The following is a 21,458-nucleotide window of genomic DNA, read 5'->3' as shown; positions in this document are numbered from 1 at the left end:
TGTACATAGGGGCAGTATTATAGTAGTTATATTCTTGTACATAGGGGGCAGTATTATAGTAGTTATATTCTTGTACATAGGGGGCAGTATTATAGTAGTTATATTCTTGTACATAGGGGCAGTATTATAGTAGTTATATTCTTGTACATAGGGGGCAGTATTATAGTAGTTATATTCTTGTACATAGGGGGCAGTATTATAGTAGTTATATTCTTGTACATAGGGGGCAGTATTATAGTAGTTATATTCTTGTACATAGGGGGCAGTATTATAGCAGTTATATTCTTGTACATAGGGGCAGTATTATAGTAGTTATATTCTTGTACATAGGGGGCAGTATTATAGTAGTTATATTCCTGTACATAGGGGGCAGTATTATAGTAGTTATATTCTTGTACATAGGGGGCAGTATTATAGTAGTTATATTCTTGTACATAGGAGGCAGTATTATAGTAGTTATATTCTTGTACATAGGGGGCGGTATTATAGTAGTTATATTCTTGTACATAGGGGGCAGTATTATAGTAGTTATATTCTTGTACATAGGAGGCAGTATTATAGTAGTTATATTCTTGTACATAGGGGCAGTATTATAGTAGTTATATTCTTGTACATAGGTGGCAGTATTATAGTAGTTATATTCTTGTACATAGGGGGCAGTATTATAGTAGTTATATTCTTGTACATAGGGGCAGTATTATAGTAGTTATATTCTTGTACATAGGGGGCAGTATTATAGTAGTTATATTCCTGTACATAGGGGGCAGTATTATAGTAGTTATATTCCTGTACATAGGGGGCAGTATTATAGTAGTTATATTCTTGTACATAGGGGGCAGTATTATAGTAGTTATATTCTTGTACATAGGAGGCAGTATTATAGTAGTTATATTCTTGTACATAGGGGGCAGTATTATAGTAGTTATATTCTTGTACATAGGGGCAGTATTATAGTAGTTATATTCTTGTACATAGGTGGCAGTATTATAGTAGTTATATTCTTGTACATAGGGGGCAGTATTATAGTAGTTATATTCCTGTACATAGAGGGCAGTTTTATAGTAGTTATATTCCTGTACATAGGGGGCAGTATTATAGTAGTTATATTCTTGTACATAGGGGGGCAGTATTATAGTAGTTATATTCTTGTACATAGGGGGCAGTATTATAGTAGTTATATTCCTGTACATAGGGGACAGTATTATAGTAGTTATATTCTTGAACATAGGGGGCAGGATTATAGTAGTTATATTCCTGTACATAGGAGGCAGTATTATAGTAGTTATATTCTTGTACATAGGGGGCGGTATTATAGTACTTATATTCTTGTACATAGGGGCCAGTATTATAGTAGTTATATTCTTATACATAGGGGGCAGTATTATAGTACTTATATTCCTGTACAAAGTGTCAGTATTATAGTAGTTATATTCCTGTACATAGGGGGCAGTATTATAGTAGTTATATTCTTGTACATAGGGGGCAGTATTATAGAAGTTATATTCTTGTACATAGGGGGCAGTATTATAGTAGTTATATCCTTGCACATAGGGGGCAGTATTATAGTAGTTATATTCTTGTACATAGGGGGCAGTATTATAGTAGTTATATTCTTGTACATAGGGGGCAGTATTATAGTAGTTATATTCTTGTACATAGGGGGCAGTATTATAGTAGTTATATTCTTGTACATAGGGGGCCATATTATAGCAGTTATATTCTTGTACATAGGGGACAGTATTATAGTAGTTATATTCTTGTACATAGGGGGCAGTATTATAGTAGTTATATTCCTGTACATAGGGGGCAGTATTATAGTAGTTATATTCCTGTAATAGGGGGCAGTATTATAGTAGTTATATTCTTGTACATAGGGGGCAGTATTATAGTAGTTATATTCCTGTACATAGGGGGCAGTATTATAGTAGTTATATTCTTGTACATTGGGGCCATATTATAGTAGTTATATTCTTGTACATAGGGGGCAGTATTATAGTAGTTATATTCTTGTACATAGGGGGCAGTATTATAGTAGTTATATTCCTGTACATAGGGGGCAGTATTATAGTAGTTATAGTATTGTACATAGGGAGCAGTATTATAGTAGTTATACTCCTGTACATAGGGGGCAGTATTATAGTAGTTATATTCTTGTACATAGGGGCAGTATTATAGTAGTTATATTCTTGTACATAGGGGGCAGTATTATAGTAGTTATATTCCTGTACATAGGGGGCAGTATTATAGTAGTTATATTCTTGTACATAGGGGGCAGTATTATAGTAGTTATATTCCTGTACATAGGGAGCAGTATTATAGTAGTTATATTCTTGTACATAGGGGCAGTATTATAGTAGTTATATTCTTGTACATAGGGGGCAGTATTATAGTAGTTATATTCTTGTACATAGGGGGCAGTATTATAGTAGTTATATTCTTGTACATAGGGGGCAGTATTACAATATATTTTACTTAGGGGCAGTAGTATTATAGTAGTTACATTCTTGTTTATTGGAGAAGGTATTGTAGTATGTTTTAGTATCTATTAACAGTTTGTATGGAGTTTAGTAACTCCACCCACATCACAATGCCACGCCTACTTGTTTTGACCACCCACAGAATGGGGCCACTTTTACCATTTTTTAAAGGGACACTTTAAATTCCCAATCCGCCCCTGTTACTGGGGCACGTAGATATATCAGAAGATGTTACGAGTGTCATACATTATATAGACACATAATGGGTGATAAATTACAAGCTACAAAAATGTTTCTTGCACTTTCTTGTCTTCACTTTTTATTTATGCCAGGACTGGCCTAGTTCTAGTTCCGGCCCAGCGTAACAGAATGGCTGCCGACGAATGCATCGGATATGGTCTATGCCCCCCATAGTGAACAGTCTCAAATGTAGTGACAAACAGAAGGACAGAAGGTCATACTACCATTGTCCAAATATTAAAGGACATCTATCCAATTGGTTTCCTGATGGTAGATGCTCACAACTCACTTCCCCATCCTTTGCCTCGATTCACTAAGATCGTGCGCCCGATATCCTGCATGTGTCGCTTCCCCGCTCAGGTCCCCGGAGTTCACCTTCTTCTTCCTGGTGCATGTAAGTGCATTGTCCGTGTATAATGCGCTGTGCGGGGAGTCACTAAGATCCTGCGCCTGATATCCTGCATGTGTCGCTTCCCCGCTCAGGTCCCCGGAGTTCACCTTCTTCTTCCTGGTGCATGTAAGTGCATTGTCCGTGTATAATGTGCTGTGCGGGGAGTCACTAAGATCCTGCACCGATATCCTGCATGTGTCGCTTCCCCGCTCAGGTCCCCGGAGTTCACCTTCTTCTTCCTGGTGCATGTAAGTGCATTGGATGCGACAAAGGGGCACATTTACTTACCCGGCCCAGTCGCGATCCAGTGGCGGGTTCTCCGACGCTGATTTGGGTTCTGCCGGGATTCACAAAGGTCCGTGCGCCGATATCCACTAGGTGTCGCTGGAGTTCACCGGAGTTCACCATCTATTTCTTGGTGCAGGTAAGTGCTTGTCAAGCGACACTTTTTTAAAACAAAAATACCACGGTTTTTCCAAATCCGTCGGGTTTTCTGACGGCCACGCCTCTGATTTCCGACGCCTGCAACCCGGCACCGAAGCGCCACAATCCGATCGAGCGCGCGCCCAAAATCCCTGTGCAAATCGGAAATTGCCATGATACCCGACGGAATCGCGCGATTCGGACCCTTAGTAAATGAGCCCCAATATTGTAAAGTTAAATCCTGCGCTCAGTCCGAATTAGTCGGATCGTCCGACAGCCCGCCCCCGATTTCCGTCACATGAAATCCGGCGTTGCCGCGCCAAAATCTGACGGCGAGCGACACAATCCCCTTCCAAATAAGGGAACTGTGATCCGCGGACCCTTAGTAAATAAGCCCTGTTGGGTACAATGAATACCATTCTAGAGTTATAATGAATATAACATCCTACATATGCGAGAGGTTCTAGTGGTACCAACACCATTTCCTTTCGCGTTTTGAAATGATTCCTTATATGATACAAATAGATTTGTGTTGTTTTTTTCTAGATCTCATACGGAACGTAATGATTTCAGGATATGGTGGTGATCTTCATCTCTTCTTCTTGTCCTGCAAAGCTGAAATAATTCCTACCTATCACCTTCTCCGAGACCGGACAAAGCTAGAATTTGCCATTTACAAGGATGGAAACATAGTTCAGGATTATGGTATAAGTCGTACATATCTGATCTCAAAAGGCGACACAAAGCCTTCTGGGAATTATTCATGTGGCGTCAAGTACTTATCTAGATACCTGAGGAGAAGTGAAGAGTTGGTAATCATGGGAGGTAAGTAGAGGTGACATTGACCGGGTGATGGGTTATTTCCATCTAGAGGGACCTGGCTGGGGGGAGGACCACATGGACATGTATCACTGGTGGCAATGGTTGGGGGGGTACCAAAGAGCTAGAGTACATAGCCGTCTCTTCACGTCTCTGCAATGTACTGTATCTAGTCGGAACACTTTTTCACAGTAGTGTAACAAGACACCAGTGGGCCCCGAAACTTTAGATTGGGGCCCACCATTGATGAACTGGGAGCTCTGGCCTTATTACCAACCACCATAGTTGTACACTTACTGAGGTGCTGTAGACCCCTTCTGGTTCCTTAGTAATTCTACAACTTAATCTTAGCTCAATTACTGCACCATGAATATACCCAGATGATTTACTTCCAGTAACCTAACGTGTTTGTAGCTAATGAGCTCAATGTTTAATAAAATAATTAAAAACAATTTACAATTTTTAAAACAACTGTAATCCCCTCATCCGCCACTATGCCGACTGGAAAGCTGAACGATTGGAATAACACATTGGGGTCATTTACTAAGGGCCCGATTCTCGTTTTCCCGACGTGTTACCCGAATATTTCCGATTTGCGCCGATTGTACCTGAATTGCCCCGGGATTTTGGCGGACGCGATCGGATTGTGGCGCATAGGCGCCGGCATGCGCGCGACGGAAATCGGGGGGCGTGGCCGAACGAAAACCCAACGGATTCGGAAAAACCGCCGCATTTAAAAAAAAAATGTGTCGCGAAAATTGCGCTTACCTTCATCCAGGATGGGCCGGTGAATTTCAGGGCATTTCGGCGCGCCTCCGGGAACTTCAGCGCAGCAGCGCCACCTTGTGGACGGCGGAGGAACTACCTTCATAAATCCCGGCCGGACCCGAATCCAGTGCAGAGAACTCGCCGCTGGATTGCAAATGGGCCGGGTAAGTAAATATGCCCCAATGTTACGCTACATAGCTCCCCCTAGTGGTGTCTAAATGAACTCAACATTTTGTAAATCTCCATGTGTTTATGTGTGATCTGTGTAGAGTGAAATATAATATTTTGTTCGTTTCTTGGTGGATTTTTTCTTTCTTTTAGAGTTATTTATTACTCCTCTTCTCGTCGTGAAGCCCCCATTTATTCAGCATGGAAAACCTATGGCTATAACCTGTGACTATCCAGACGAATTAAATAGCGTATATTTCTTCTTACGTGTGGAAATATTCAAAGATGATAAAAAAATTGCACAGTACAGAGATTATTACAGTCATTCAGCGCAGCAGTCCGATGCTGGAGAATACCGGTGTGAGATAACACGTCACACGAAAAGCAGCAGCAGCAGCACCGTCCACGTCCTGGTGGAAAGTAAGTCCTGAAATATACGTGCACCTCCTGCTCCCTACATGTCAATGGCCTAGACACACAGCATTCTGCTAAAGGGAAGGTTTCACAGCTCTGCCTCTGGTACTGGAGGACCCTGTAAACATAATGATGACATCACAAGGCCGACACCCAGAACAATGACGTGTCCAGAGATCAGAACAACAGGGGTGACATAAAAATTGTTGTCAGCCACATTGAAGTTCTGCATTGCACAGATAGAAGGTGCACATGAGCTCTGACATCATCTATTGTCAGTAGTGATGTAATGATGGGTCAGTGTTATCTATATAGAGGTCATTGTACAGGGAGGGGGAGGAGATAAGCTGTGACATCATCTATTGTCAGTAGTGATGTAATGATGGGTCAGTGTTATCTATATAGATGTTATTGTACAGGGAGGGGGAGGAGATAAGCTGTGACATCTATTGTCAGTAGTGATGTAATGATGGGTCAGTGTTATCTATATAGAGGTCATTGTACAGGGAGGAGGAGGAGATAAGCTGTGACATCATCTATTGTCAGTAGTGATGTAATGATGGGTCAGTGTTATCTATATAGAGGTCATTGTACAGGAAGAGGGAGGGGATAAGCTGTGACATCATCTATTGTCAGTAGTGATGTAATGATGGGTCAGTGTTATCTATGTAGAGGTCATTGTACAGGGAGGGGGAGGAGATAAGCTGTGACATCCTCTATTGTCAGTAGTGATGTAATGATGGGTCAGTGTTATCTACATAGAGGTCATTGCACAGGGAGGAGGAGGGGATAAGCTGTGACATCATCTATTGTCAGTAGTGATGTAATGATGGGTCAGTGTTCTCTATATAGAGGACATTGTACAGGGAGGGGGAGGAGATAAGCTGTGACATCATCTATTGTCAGTAGTGATGTAATGATGGGCCAGTGTTATCTATATAGAGGTCATTGTACAGGGAGGAGGAGATAAGCTGTGACATCATATATTGTCAGTTGTGATGTAATGATGGGTCAGTGATATCTATATAGAGGTCATTGTACAGGAGGGGGAGGAGATAAGTTGTGACATCATCTATTGTCAGTAGTGATGTAATGATGGGTCAGTGTTATCTATATAGAGGTCATTGTACAGGAGGAGAGGAGATAAGCTGTGACATCATCTATTGTCAGTAGTGATGTAATGATGGGTCAGTGTTATCTATATAGAGGTCATTGTACAGGGAGGGGGAGGAGATAAGCTGTGACATCATCTACTGTCAGTAGTGATGTAATGATGGGTCAATGTTATAATAGACTGTAATAGATGATGTCACAGCTTATCTCCTCCCCCTCCCTGTTGACTTTTATACACATTTGTAGATTTCAACTAAACAGCCCATGGCGTTTGTTGTGTATTTTTGGGAGTGAACATTTAAAAAAATAATAATTTGTCTTTTTCACAAATTTGCATGAGGGTGTCAACTGTTAATAAAGGCAAATGGAAATACCAGGTGTTGGTTTTCAAAAAATACAACAGTTTTAGGTGTATTTTTCCTTTTTCTTGTGTGTAATGGCTATATTGTATAGGTTGTGACTGTCTGAACCTTTTTAGCTGAAAAGCTGGTTTTTGGTTATTTCACTTTTGGGATGATGTAAATTTATGCCTATTAAGTATCTTTGAAATCTGCACATTTTATAGGTGTGAAAACAATTATTTCCAGTTTGGGGAACTTAGAATCAAAATTGCATGACGTTGCCAATGTCTATAAACTGTAAATGTAACAAGTGTCGGCTTTTATGGGGATCAGTATAGTTCTTTACGCTGTAATTTTAGTTTTATTTCTAAATGCAAAATTGTAAGAATTTCTCTGGCCAGTAATGGTGAAGATGACAACTATCTCCTGCCGGGGTTATGGTCAATTAAAGTTGATGAGTATTTCAGTCTTAAACTTAAAGGAACACTTCATTCAATTCATTAAATAATATATGGTGCAGGGAGTGAAAGGAGGAGCAAGACTCATTTTCATTGTAAGGGTGGTCCCTGACTTAAGCACACCCGACTTACAGACGACCCCTAGTTACAGAGGGACCCCTCTGCCCCCTGGTTAAATCTCTGGATGTTACGTTAGTCACAGTCTGCATTGATCAGCTGTAATGAAGCTTCAGTGATAATTAGAGATGAGCGAGCACTAAAATGCTCGGGTGCTCGTTATTCGAGACGAACTTTTCCCGATGCTCGAGTGCTCGTCTCGAATAACGAGCCCCATTGAAGTCAATGGGAGACTCGAGCATTTTTCAAGGGGACCAAGGCTCTGCACAGGGAAGCTTGGCCAAACACCTGGGAACCTCAGAAAAGGATGGAAACACCACGGAAATGGACAGGAAACAGCAGGGGCAGCATGCATGGATGCCTCTGAGGCTGCTTAATCGCACCATTATGCCAAAATTATGGGCAACAGCATGGCCATGACAGAGTGACCGAATGAGGCTAGATAGCATCTAAAACATCCAATAATTGACCCTGACACTATAGGGGACGGCATGCAGAGGCAGCGGCAGCAGCGGCAGGCTAGAGAGTGGCATGGCGACATACCCTAAATGGACTCAGGCTTCAAACCAATGGGTGGCAGAGAGGAACCAAAGGAGGTGAGCAAGAAGCGCTGAAATAATATCCGTAAATGGTAAAAGTTTGCCAGTATATTTTGTGAATAACACAGCAGGGTGGCGACAAAGTTAACAACTTTGATGTGGAATCCATGAAAACAACCCAAATTTCTGCCTGACACACCTCGTTTGATAAGGGGACGATGTATGGAGGCAGCTATATGGACGACTTTTGGAGGTAGCAATGGAGACAACGTGTGGAGGCTGCTATGGAGACAATTTAATTTGGATAGTGCCTGTATGTGGCAGTCCAAAAAAGTTTTCAAACCAGAGGAGCAGGTAGGTAGCCCTCCAGAAAAATGAAATAGATTGAGTGCCTGTATGTGGCAGTCCAAAAAAGTTTTCAAACCAGACGAGCAGGTAGGTGGCCCTCCAGAAAAATGAAATAGATTGAGTGCCTGTATGTGGCAGTCCAAAAAAGTTTTCAAACCAGAGGAGCAGGTAGGTGGCCCTCCAGAAAAATTGAATAGATTGAGTGCCTGTATGTGGCACTCCCAAAAATTGTTTAAAACAGAGGACCGGGTAGGTGGCCCTCCAGAAAAATTAAATGCATAAAGTTAAAGTACTATAGCTAGAGCCAGTGGGCCCTGTCAAAAAATAGCCAGTTTCCTCTGCTTTAGTGTACAAAGAGGAGGAGAAGGAGGAAAATGAGGAGGAGGAGGAGTGCATAAATTATTCAGGTTGAGCTTCCTTCACCTGGTGGAGATTGGAAATTCTGAGAAATCCAGGCTTTATTCATCTTAATAAGCGTCAGCCTGTCAGCGCTGTCAGACGACAGGCGTGTACGCTTATCGGTGATGATGCCACCAGCTGCACTGAAAACCCGCTCGGACAACACGCTAGCGGCAGGGCAGGCAAGAACCTCCAAGGCGTACAGCGCCAGTTCGTGCCACATGTCCAGCTTTGAAACCCAGTAGTTGTAGGGAGCTGTGTGATCATTTAGGACGATGGTATGGTCAGCTACGTACTCCCTCACCATCTTTCTGTAAAGATCAGCCCTACTCTGCCGAGACTGGGGACAGGTGACAGTGTCTTGCTGGGGTGACATAAAGCTGGCAAAAGCCTTGTAAAGCGTACCCTTGCCAGTGCTGGAAAAGCTGCCTGCTCGCCTACTCTCCCTCGCTACTTGTCCCGCAGAACTACGCACTCTGCCGCTAGCGCTGTCAGAAGGGAAATACTGTTTCAGCTTGTGCACCAGGGCCTGCTGGTATTCATGCATTCTCACACTCCTTTCCTCTCCAGGGATGAGAGTGGAAAGATTTTGCTTGTTCCGTGGGTCCAGGAGAGTGAATACCCAGTAATCGGTGCTGGAATAAATTCTTTGAACGCGAGGGTCACGGGATAGGCAGCCTAGCATGAAATCTGCCATATGCGCAAGAATATATATGCAAGAATTCACTCCGCTCACTGGCCTGACTGTCCATTTCCTCCTCCTCCAACTCCTCTTCTTCTGCCCATACACGCTGAACAGTGAAGGACTCAACAATGGTCCCCTCTTGTGTCTCGCCAACATTCTCCTCCTCTTCCTCCTCATCCTCCTCCACCTCCTCCGATATGCGCTGAGAAACAGACCTAAGGGTGCTTTGGCTATCAACAAGGGAATCTTCTTCCCCCGTCTCTTGTGAGGAGCGCAAAGCTTCCGACTTCATGCTGATCAGAGAGTTTTTCAACAGGCCAAGCAGCGGGATGGTGAGGCTGATGATTGCGGCATCGCCACTGACCATCTGTGTTGACTCCTCAAAGTTACTCAGCACCTGACAGATATCAGACATCCACGTCCACTCCTCATTGTAGACTTGAGGAAGCTGACTGACCTGACTGCCAGTTCGGTGGAAGTTGACATCTGGCAGTCTACAATCGCTCTGCGCTGCTGGTAAACTCTGGATAACATGGTTAATGTTGAATTCCACCTCGTGGGCACGTCGCACAACAGTCGGTGAGCAGGCAGTTGGAGGCGGCGCTGCGCTGCCCTGAGAGTGGCAGCATCTGTGCTGGACTTCCTGAAATGCGCACAGATGCGGCGCACCTTCGTGAGCAAATCAGACAGATTGGGGTATGTCTTGAGGAAACGCTGAACTATCAGATTTAACACATGGGCCAGGCATGGCACATGTGTCAGTCTGCCGAGTTGCAGAGCCGCCACCAGGTTACGGCCGTTGTCACACACAACCATGCCTGGCTTCAGGTTCAGCGGTGCCAGCCACAGATCAGTCTGCGCCGTGATGCCCTGTAATAGTTCTTGGGCGGTGTGCCTTTTATCGCCTAGGCTCAGCAGTTTGAGCACCGCCTGCTGTCGCTTAGCGACGGCACTGCTGCTGTGCCTAAAGCTAGCGACTGATGGCGCCATGCCCACGGATGGTAGTTCGGAGGAGGAGGGGTGGGAGGAGGAGGAGGCATAGTAGGCCTGAAAGACCTGGACCGAGGTAGGCCCCGCAATCCTCGGCGTCGGCAGTATATGTCCAGCCGCAGGGTCAGACTCGGTCCCAGCCTCCACCAAGTTAACCCAATGTGCCGTCAGCGATATATAGTGGCCCTGCCCGGCAGCACTCGTCCACGTGTCCGTGGTCAGGTGGACCTTGTCAGAAACGGCGTTGGTCAGGGCACGGATGATGTTGTCTGACACGTGCTGGTGCAGGGCTGGGACGGCACATCGGGAAAAGTAGTGGCGGCTGGGGACCGAATACCGAGGGGCGGCCGCCGCCATGAGGTTGCGAAAGGCCTCGGTCTCTACTAGCCTATAGGGCAGCATCTCCAGGCTAAGCAATCTGGAGATGTGGACATTAAGGGCTTGGGCGTGCGGGTGGGTTGCACTATATTTCCGTTTCCGCTCCAGCGTCTGGGGTATGGAGAGCTGAACGCTGGTGGATGCTGTGGAGGATCGTGGAGGCGACGATGGGGTTTTTGTGCCAGGGTCCTGGGCAGGGGCCTGACGATCAGCTGACACAGGGGAAGGAGCAGTGGTGTGCACGGCCGGAGGTGAACGGGCTTGGTGCCACTGAGTGGGGTGTTTAGCATTCATATGCCTGCGCATACTGGTGGTAGTTAAGCTAGTAGTGGTGGAACCCCTGCTGATCCTGGTTTGGCAAAGGTTGCACACCACAGTCCGTCGGTCATCCGGTGTTTCTTTAAAGAACCTCCAGACTTCTGAAAATCTAGCCCTCGCCACAGGAGCTTGACTACGGGCAACATTTGGCGCTGATGCACCTGCTCTGGCCCTGCCTCTCCGTCTGGCCCCACCACTGCCTCTTCCAACCTGTTCTGGTTGAGGACTCTCCTCCGTCTCAGAAGCACTGTGTTCACCCGGCCTCTCAACCCAGCTTGGGTCTGTCACCTCATCATCCTCCGATCCCTCAGTCTGCTCCCCCCTCGGACTTCCTGCCCTGACAACAACTTCACCACTGTCTGACAACCGTGTCTCCTCATCGTCGGACACCTCTTTACACACTTCTTCCACTACGTCAAGAAGGTCATCATCACCCACAGACTGCGACTGGTGGAAAACCTGGGCATCGGAAAATTGCTCAGCAGCAACCGCACAAGTGGTTTGTGACTGTGGGAAGGGTCCAGAAAAAGTTCCTCAGAGTATGCCGGTTCAAATGCCAAATTTTCCTGGGAGGGGGCAGACTGGGGGGGAGGAGGCTGAGGTGCAGGAGCTGGAGGAGTGCCGATTTCGGTGACATGGGTGGACTGTGTGGAAGACTGACTGGTGGACAAATTGCTCGAAGCATTGTCGGCAATCCACGACATCACCTGTTCGCACTGTTCTGGCCTCAACAGTGCTCTACCACGAGTCCCAGTAACTTCAGACATGAACCTAGGGAGTGTAGCTCTGCGGCGTTCCCCTGCTCCCTCATCAGCAGGTGGTGTCTCACCCCGCCCAGGACCACGGCCTCTGACCCCTGCAGTAGTTGGACGCCCACGTCCCCGCCCTCGTCCTCTACCCCTAGCCCTCGGGTTAAACATTTTGAAAATGAAAGTTATAACTTTAATTTTTTTTTAACTTTGTGTTTTTTGTGTTTTTTTTTTTTTTTTGTGTTTTTTAGTTTTTAAAACCAAACGATGCTATCCTATTGCTATGGCTATTTTCTAGCCAAGTATGAAAGCACACTACTATGCCAGATGAGATGACGCTGAGTTATGAAAAAATAAACGTAAAATAAAAGGGAAATGGCAGACTGTGCCTAATTGAAATCCAACCCCTAATAAATTTTCCCACTTCGGTCTTTGCGATGGATATGTGCGTCACTAAGCGCTAAACACAACGGTCGCAAGTCTCACTACAAATTGCTCACAATTTGCTAGTAGATGCACTGCAGCAAGTACAGCCACCAGCAGATCAACCAGAAATAAAATATATATAACGCTATTGTAGGCGTAAGTAAGCCGTTTGGATTCTCCTATGGCTATTTTCTAGCCAAGTATGAAAGCACACTGCTATGCCAGATGAGATGACGCTGAGTTATGAAAAAATAAACGTAAAATAAAAAGTAAATGGCAGACTGTGCCTAATTGAAATCCAACCCCTAATAAATTTTCCCACTTTGGTGTTTGAGGTGGATATGTGTGTCACTAAGAGCTAAACACAACGGTAGCAAGTCTCACTACAAATTCCTCACAATATGGTACTAGCTGCAAATAAAAAAAAAAAAAAAGTATAACGATATTGTAGCCCTAAGAAGGGCTGTTGGGTTCTTGTAGAATCACTCCTGCCTAACACTATTCTAATTGAACAGCCTAACGCTTTCCCTGACCAGCAGCAGCTCTCTCCCTAGCGGCATCCAGACACAGAATGATCCGAGCAGCGCGGGCAGGGGCTAGTCTATCCCAGGGTCACCTGATCTGGCCAGCCAACCACTGCTATCTACGTGTAAGGGTACCACGTCATGCTGGGTGGAGTGCAGAGTCTCCTGGCTTGTGATTGGCTCTGTTTCTGGCCGCCAAAAAGCAAAACGGCGGGAGCTGCCATTTTCTCGAGCGGGCGAAGTATTCGTCCGAGCAACGAGCAGTTTCGAGTACGCTAATGCTCGAACGAGCATCAAGCTCGGACGAGTATGTTCGCTCATCTCTAGTGATAATCCTTGTTCCCATGACAGCTAAACATTTTGGAAATCCAATTGTCACTGGGGCAAAAAAGAATTTTGTCTGGAGCTACTATTATATAATATACAGCTCCAACTTACATACCAATGCAACTTAAGAACAAACCTAAATAATCTATCTTGTCTGTTACCCCCCAGAACTGCCTGTCTTCTTAGAACCTTGTCAGAACCTAGAGTCATTCGTTTCCCTTCAGGCTGGAGTGTTCCTTTAAGTTTTCAATGTGTTGTAGCCCTTTAACATGGTGAACGATGGATGTGTAGTGGATAGGAACATAAAATCTGCCAATCCAGTGGACCCCAAAATGGATAGGGTAGCCCTGTAAACTTGTCCGGACTCCTGCAACAGGCAGAACGGTGGTGGCGAGCTCCAGCTGCAGATGATTGCCTTACAAAGACAGAAGGACATTTTCTACTTTAGTTAACTTTATATTATTTTTTTTTTTACAGAACTAGTGGCCGGTGCAAAAATAAGCATGGACCAGCAGGATCCCGATATTTTGGCTGGAAGTAATATAACGCTCACATGTTCTGTACATGAGGGTACACCTATTTCATTTATATGGTTTCACAATGACAAGGAGATAGCCAAGAACTGTAAATCATATGATCTCCAAGAAGATGGTAGAGTGCTCTACATAGGAGATCTTAGGCAGGAGCACTCTGGGGTCTATCGATGTAATGTCAGCAATCACTTCTCCTCTAGTATGAGTAATGAGCTGAAGATCACGGTCGTAGGTGAGAGACACTTCTAGATAAGATGTAATAGATCCCAACTCGACAAGCGGAGTCTAATTTTGAAGACGTCTCAATATACATCATTTCTCTGTTGCAGAGCTGGTAGGTCGGACCTTCCTCACGACTGACATAAAAGACCTCGTCTTGATGCCTGGAGACAATATCACGTTTACTTGCTCTTTGACTCAAGGTAATGGTTCACACTTCTTCTGGATACACAACGAGCAAAACCTGAAACAGGACACAGCTACATACGAGTTCAGGGGCGGAGGAAAAGTTCTACACGTAAACTCTGCACAACCTGACCATGAGGGCTCCTACCAATGTGCGGTCAAAAAGTACAGTCTCTCCGGAAGACCATTGGTTTCAAAAAGTGATATTTGGACCTTGAAAATCTCTGGTAAGTTCCCTGTATTGTATCCTACAGACATGGAAGATATTACTACCTTACTAACCTAATTTCCTAATCTTTAAATTTTTAAAGGTGAAAGTGGCTCGTACCTCACACTATTTGTGGTTGTCCTTGTGGTGGCCCTCATTCTCTTGATCGCCATCTTCATCATTGTCATGAATCTCTACCAGAACAAGATATGCAAGACTCACTTTCTGCCAGGAAAACCACAAAATGCCAGGGGTAAGAAAGAAATATTTGACCCAGACTTGATCCCTAACTTGAATCCAGACACAAACCAGATTGAACTCAATAGGGACCCAAATTTTAACATACAAAAATGGTTGTAAAATGGAGGTAGTCAGGTGTAGAGGGCTGAAAAAAATGAAAAAATAAAAAGATAAATAAGGAAATAAAAAAAATTATAAAAAAAATAAATTAATGAGGTTAAAGGCGTTCTGGGTGTTCAGACCCAGTTATTCTCATAGCGGTAAAGGAAGTAATGGGAAAACCCTACAACCTTCAGCACTGTGGTCGAAATCGACCTACCGCAACATTTGACGATATCAATTTATAATACAGTTAATTTGGAATTTGACTTACCCTCTCTCTGACTATTCTACTAGGTTCTAATTGGATCCATGCTTGGTTCATCTTAAATGAGTTGGCCATCTTCAATTAAAATATAGTTATTACACCACCCAGGCCCAGTTGTGGGTGACACACCAACCCACCCGTTCTCTTCTTCATGTCCTTAGTCCTTTCCCCTGTTTTCCACAGCATCCCTGAAAGGGCGAGATCAGTGGAGCCATCTACTTCACATTTCCCACATAGTCCCTTCATAAAATATTCATTGTATTTATATTAGCGGGACACCCTGGTATTGCTGGTGTCGGCTAGGTCTTATTAGTGGTCCTCATGATGACGCAATGTGCAAGCCTTTTTAGCATCTTATGAAATATGTGCCAGAACAAAAGTGCCGTGAAGGTTTCCAGAGCTCCTCCCTTCTTCACTCCCCAAACCCCACGTTTTACTTCGCAGTTCATCAGTGGTTTACCTGTAGTGATGGATGGAGTCCCAATCCTTTCAGCATTGAACCAGGATTCTGAGATCACATAAAAGGTCCTCAGAGCCTTTCCTTAGAATCCTTCAAAACCTGGGGGATCCAGTGGCCCCAGAGAGTTATGTTACGTCTCTACCTGTGTTATCCAGTCTATAAAGTGCGGTACTGGATAAATGTAATTACGTTCCATTCTTTCTTTGCAAGTCTGAACACTGACGCATTTCTTTCCTAGCAGTCATGATTGATTTCCACTACACCCCTCTGGTTTAACAAAAGTTTTTATCCACTGTGATATTCAGATTCTTTCCCCACTCTCTATTACAATCATCTTCTATATCCAGGGCTCTGGCATCTGATAAAAGGTTCTGTGTACTCCTGCTCTTTACCTGCTATTCTGGTATTTCTGCCCCTTTAGTGTAACAATCTGTTAACCTGCTTGCCTAGTGATTTTGTACTGCTTTGTCCTTTTGGTTGTGACCAGAGTTTGGCAAATACCCCTCTTTGTACTGAATTATCTTGCCCATGTATCCGGGTTTGCACTTGAAGCAGTGTCAACCAGTTGTCTCCTACCACTTTGGGTTGGTAGAGAAATTAGAAAGGGACAGTTGGGAAGTTAAACTGAGGGCCCACTGTCCTTGTCTGTTCACTAATCCTGCATAACATCATGCTAATAGATCACTGAGGAGTTTGGGATCAGTTAAATGAAAAATATGACTTTAATGAGCATATGTTAAAAAGCCAAACAGCAGACAAAACACAAAGTATATCATTGACTGGCAGATTGTAATTGGGGATAATCATCTTAGCCATGAAAACCCCTCATGTGTGACATATTTTCTGGGGCGACTGAAAAAGGAAGAAATATCTCTACACCTATAGTGGAGGATTAGCTTTGGCAGATGTAGGAAAGTGGGCTTTAACAGACCAAGACAGAGGGACAGACTTAAAAAGTTTCAAAATAAGGACATGACCTGAACTTTATTAATACAAAACCCCACAAAAAACAATGCAGCCTCTGGCACAAAACAGAAGAAAAAATCCCTTAAGAAACCCCCGCTGTTTTTGTGTCCTTGAAACGGTGGCAACCAACAATCTGTGTTGGTGTAGAGTTATACAATGATGTGTGTTATAAGCATAGTAGTGTCTCTTATCTTTATCTCCAGTGACCATGGAAACCATTGGAGATGAGCTGGTTGCCCTGGACAATGAGGAGAACTTTCAAAGGTCAGTATTATCCTGGTAACATCATGTCTGATGAAGAGAACTAGTATTCTCGAAAGCTCCACCATCAAATCGCCTGATTTCTTCACTCTTCTTTGACTTAGAGAAAAGGAAGCCTTCGAGGTCCAAACTAAAAGCGGATCTGTATTCCCTTAATGAAAATACAAGCCGGGTGTATACAAAGCCAGACAAAATCTCTTGAGCCCCAGATATCTAAGAACTGGTGCACTCGGCATTAGTTTTCTTTGCACTTGCTCTGTGCCAGTTTCACCACATTATATAATAGTGTTGCACGTTCTTGGTTGATCCGATCCGTTTTCAGTTGGCCTGATTTCTCTCGGTTCTCTCGGCTTCGTGCTGTTGTGCCGTAATAAACATTGAGCAAATCAGTTACCCGCACCACCGCGCCCCTGCAGCTTCAACACATTTATGGTGCCAACACATAATAAATACATGTGCTAGATCCATAGACACTTAACATCATGTAAAACGACTGGCGCAGACACAATAATGTATATGGGACAATGTGTTCCACTATGGGGTATGAAGGTGTAAAGAATATTTACAAGGAACATCTCTTCTTCTCTGGAGGACTGAAAATTTGCTCAAAGTACACAGATACCATAAGGATTTCACAGTTAACATTGGCTCATGCCTCATTTCTCCTGCGGGGGCGCTGTAGGCAGGGGTGAACCAAGCCTTTCTGCTGCCTGAGGCGAGCCATAGAGAGACGCCCCCCCCCCCATATATGTAATGTAATATATCTGGGAGTGTCAGAACAAGATCCATCATATTGATTTGGTGTTAAAATAAAGCACCACAAAATGCAAACAGGGTGCCGCCATATAGTATAAAATGCATACATCATGCCGCCATGTAGTAAAAAAAAAAATTCAGCGTACCGCCATGTAGTAAAAAATGCATTCAGCGTACCGCCACGTAGTATAAAATGCATACAGCATACCGCCATGTAGTATAAAATGCATACAGCATGTCACCATGTAGTATAAAATGCATTCAGCATACCACCGCGTAGTAAAAAAATGCATTCAGCGTACCGCAATGTAGTATAAAATGCATACAGCGTACCGCCATGTAGTATAAAATGCATACAGCATATCGCCATGTAGTATAAAATGCATACAGCATACCGCCATGTAGTATAAAATGCATACAGGGTGTCACCATGTAGTATAAAATGCATTTGGCGTACCACCGTGTAGTAAAAAATGCATTCAGCGTACCGCCATGTAGTAAAAAATGCATTCAGCGTACCGCCATGTAGTAAAAAATGCATTCAGCGTACCACCATGTAGTATAAAATGCATACAGCGTACCGCATGTAGTATAAAATGCATACAGCGTACCGCCGTGTAGTATAAAATGCATACAGCGTACCGCCGTGTAGTATAAAATGCATACAGCGTACCGCCGTGTAGTATAAAATGCATACAGCGTACCGCCATGTAGTATAAAATGCATACAGCATGCCGCCATGTAGTATAAAATGCATACAGCGTACCGCCATGTAGTAACAAATAGAAGCCCTGATAAAAATACTGCATATACATACAGCATATATACAAACATATACAAACAGTATATACAGCATAAACACACACTGCACATACATACAGCAAATATACATATACACACACACACATATATACAGAATATACATAACACTCATACAGCATATGCACTTATATACACAAACACATACATACACATATACACACACATACACATATATACACACATACACATATATACACATAAACATCTATACACACACACATACACATATATACACACATACACATATATACCCATAAACACATACATACACACACATATATACACAAACACATATATGTAAGCACAGATAAAGTTACTTTACCTGCCTTTATGGTCCTGACAGTGGGGGAGACCGGTGGCCGGCCACTCGGTGCAGGCCAGCGGACAATCCCATGGTGCCAGCGGACAGGCCAGCGTGTGGACTGGAGCTTGGTGCTGGACGGCCTGAAGATCGGTGCGTGCTGGCCAGGAGCTCGGTCCCGGCAGGAGCACGGGCAGGAGAATGGTGGTGGCCTGCAGGCGGTCGCATGGTTACGGTCGACGGGCAGTAGCATGTGTGGCTGGCAGCTTGGTTCCGGCAGGCAAGGGGGAGTGGGCGGCCAGAGCACGGGCGGGAGGATGGTGCTGGCCGGAGGCCATGCGGACGGGAGCTCGGTGCGTGTCGGCCGGGAACCCGGTGTCGGCCGGCAGAAGGGACGGGCAGCAGCTCTGTGCCGGCTGTCGCAGGGAGCCTTGGTGACGGCCGGAGCGCGGGTCGGAGAATGGGGCGGGCAGGAGAACGGTGCGGGCGGCTGGTGGGAGCACGGTGCCGCCCCCTCGGTTCAGCAGGAGGCGTGCCGCCTGAGGCGAGATTCTCAACTCGCCTCATGGCAGGTGCGCCCCTGGCTGTAGGGCAGTTAAACACTTCCTCCGAGGGTCCCTACAAGATTATAGATGATCTCATGAGATCCATACAGAAGGACACTGTCCGACGAGCTGAGTCTAAGAAGACCCTTACATTCTAGGGAGATTTCTCGTTGAATTTGAAAATGACTCAATTCTGATTCCCAATTTCTGTTATTTACTTACAGAATTACCAGTTCACAAAACTGAAAAGACAAAAAAACTATGGAAAACATGGAGTATGTCCTATGCCCATCCATATGTGTCCTACTGGCACCTACTTACTATGGACTGCAGGTGGTGGCTTGTACTTGTTCAGGGACCCATAAGATGTCCCATATGTCCTTACTGTATCCTTGATTTCCCAGCATGCCTTTCTTATGCCTCAGATGGGGCCTCTTTGCATCTCCCGTGGACCATCCGTGGACTTTATGATCTTTGCTATGGTCCAAATGTATCACTATATTAAAATGATGAGATTTTTCCAATTCTTTCTAATATTCTAAATGTGTAACATGACATTTTATTTGATTTCTTTTTACTTGATAAATCTGAGAAATGTAACAATAAATAATTCTAGTTGATCCAGTTGGGTTTATGGGTTCAGTATTACAATTGCCTAGAAGCTGGAGAACCCGTATTTATCAGGAGTCATGAAGCTCATCCCCCACCAGAGTCAGAGAGGCGGAGATTACAAGGCCCAAATGAAGCAATAGTGGACTTTCTACCCAAAACTATAAGGAAAACAAAAAAAAATCTATATGTTACTATAATTCTTCCATTTTTTTCTCTTGTCTATTTTTAGTCAAACTAGACAACATGGCCTTAATGGGTTTCTCTAGACAAACATAAAATATAAATGCTTAGAATAAAAAATCATTTTATAAAATGCTTATTTTAATCCTTCTTACTCTTGAGATGCTCGGAGAAGGTTCGTAGACTGAGCCCTCTACATACAGGGCAGGTGCTTGCTATCTTGTACAAGTGTTAAGCTGCTCATTCAAGTAGTGTATTTCGCCATTTTGTATTAGGAATCAGAGCCCCTAGGGTTCAAACACCCCGGGGGGGCCTGAAAAAACTGAAATGAAAAGTTTATGTTTTTTCAACTCAACTGAGGACTCTTAACTTTTATCTTTATAAATATGTACAAAATCAATCTCCCCCTTCCCTAGAACCATTATATAAATAGAGAAAATATACAATGCATTTATCCACATGCCCGAAAAATACCCAATCAATCTGAATATGAAATCACATGCATGATGAAATGGTGCAACATAAAAATGTCCAAATTGCTTTTTGTTTGCAATTTTTTTTTAACCTGTAAAAACAGGTAGAGAAATGACATCAATACAAAATTTCACCTAGTCCTGCAATAATGACATTTTTCATTGCTCTGTAAATGGAAGATCACAAAAGTTATTGGTGTCTTAATGATTCGAAATAATGGGGGTTTTTTTTGCAAATATTTGCAACAGTAGACTCACTAGGTGGGAACTCATTATTGCTCCTGCGCCAGAAAATGACAGATTTCCACCAAAGATAATACGTCTAAAAAGCCTTCCGACACATTTATGTTGGCTTTTAGACCATTTTTTGGCAGTTCTCTGACCTGTCCAACAAAGAGAGTGTGGTTTTTTTCGCGGCTGGCCGGGAGTGGGCTGGCGCGGCACGTTACTGTCCCCGCGCCAGCACACTCGCGGCCACCAGTGACTTTTAAGTTGCCGGCTGGGTTTATTTCTACGCCACACTGCGTGGCCTCCTGCCCCGATACATCAAGAGGCTTCCACCTCTTTATGTATACCGCTGCGAATATGCACAAACGATAGCTTATGATAAATGTCCCCGAATATCTCCAAGTAGCCAAGTCACAGTGCTCCTCCAGTAGCCAAGTCACAGTGCTCCTCCAGTAGCCAAGTCACAGTGCTCCTCCAGTAGCCAAGTCACGGGACTTCTCCATAGTCAAGTCACAGTGCTCCTCCAGTAGCCAAGTCACGGGACTTCTCCATAGTCAAGTCACAGTGCTCCTCCAGTAGTCAGGTCACAGTGCTCCTCCAGTAGCCAAGTCACAGTGCTCCTCCAGTGGCCAAGTCACAGTGCTCCTCCAGTAGCCAAGTCACAGTGCTCCTCCACTAGTCAAGTCACA

The 21,458-nt window shown here is 44.2% G+C and overlaps 1 protein-coding gene across 1 annotated transcript in view; it reads left to right on the top strand.

Annotated features, from left to right (window-relative positions):
* LOC140069975 (Fc receptor-like protein 5) overlaps positions 1-19,827 on the top strand; it is a 41,640-nt gene extending 21,813 nt beyond the window's left edge. Inside the window, exons 10-16 of the mRNA XM_072116303.1 lie at positions 4,078-4,356; positions 5,440-5,706; positions 13,890-14,177; positions 14,275-14,577; positions 14,662-14,811; positions 16,795-16,855; positions 19,501-19,827. Of these exons, the coding sequence (XP_071972404.1) occupies positions 4,078-4,356; positions 5,440-5,706; positions 13,890-14,177; positions 14,275-14,577; positions 14,662-14,811; positions 16,795-16,855; positions 19,501-19,522 (1,370 nt within the window). The 3' untranslated portion in view covers positions 19,523-19,827. The remainder of the gene's footprint in view (positions 1-4,077; positions 4,357-5,439; positions 5,707-13,889; positions 14,178-14,274; positions 14,578-14,661; positions 14,812-16,794; positions 16,856-19,500) is intronic.
* The last annotated feature ends 1,631 nt before the right edge of the window (positions 19,828-21,458 follow it).

This window comes from Engystomops pustulosus, chromosome 7, assembly GCF_040894005.1.
Source record: "Engystomops pustulosus chromosome 7, aEngPut4.maternal, whole genome shotgun sequence".
Taxonomy (NCBI): Eukaryota; Metazoa; Chordata; class Amphibia; order Anura; family Leptodactylidae; genus Engystomops; species Engystomops pustulosus.
The sequence above is the reverse complement of the archived record's forward strand: the minus strand, read 5'-3'. Positions and strand labels throughout refer to the sequence as shown.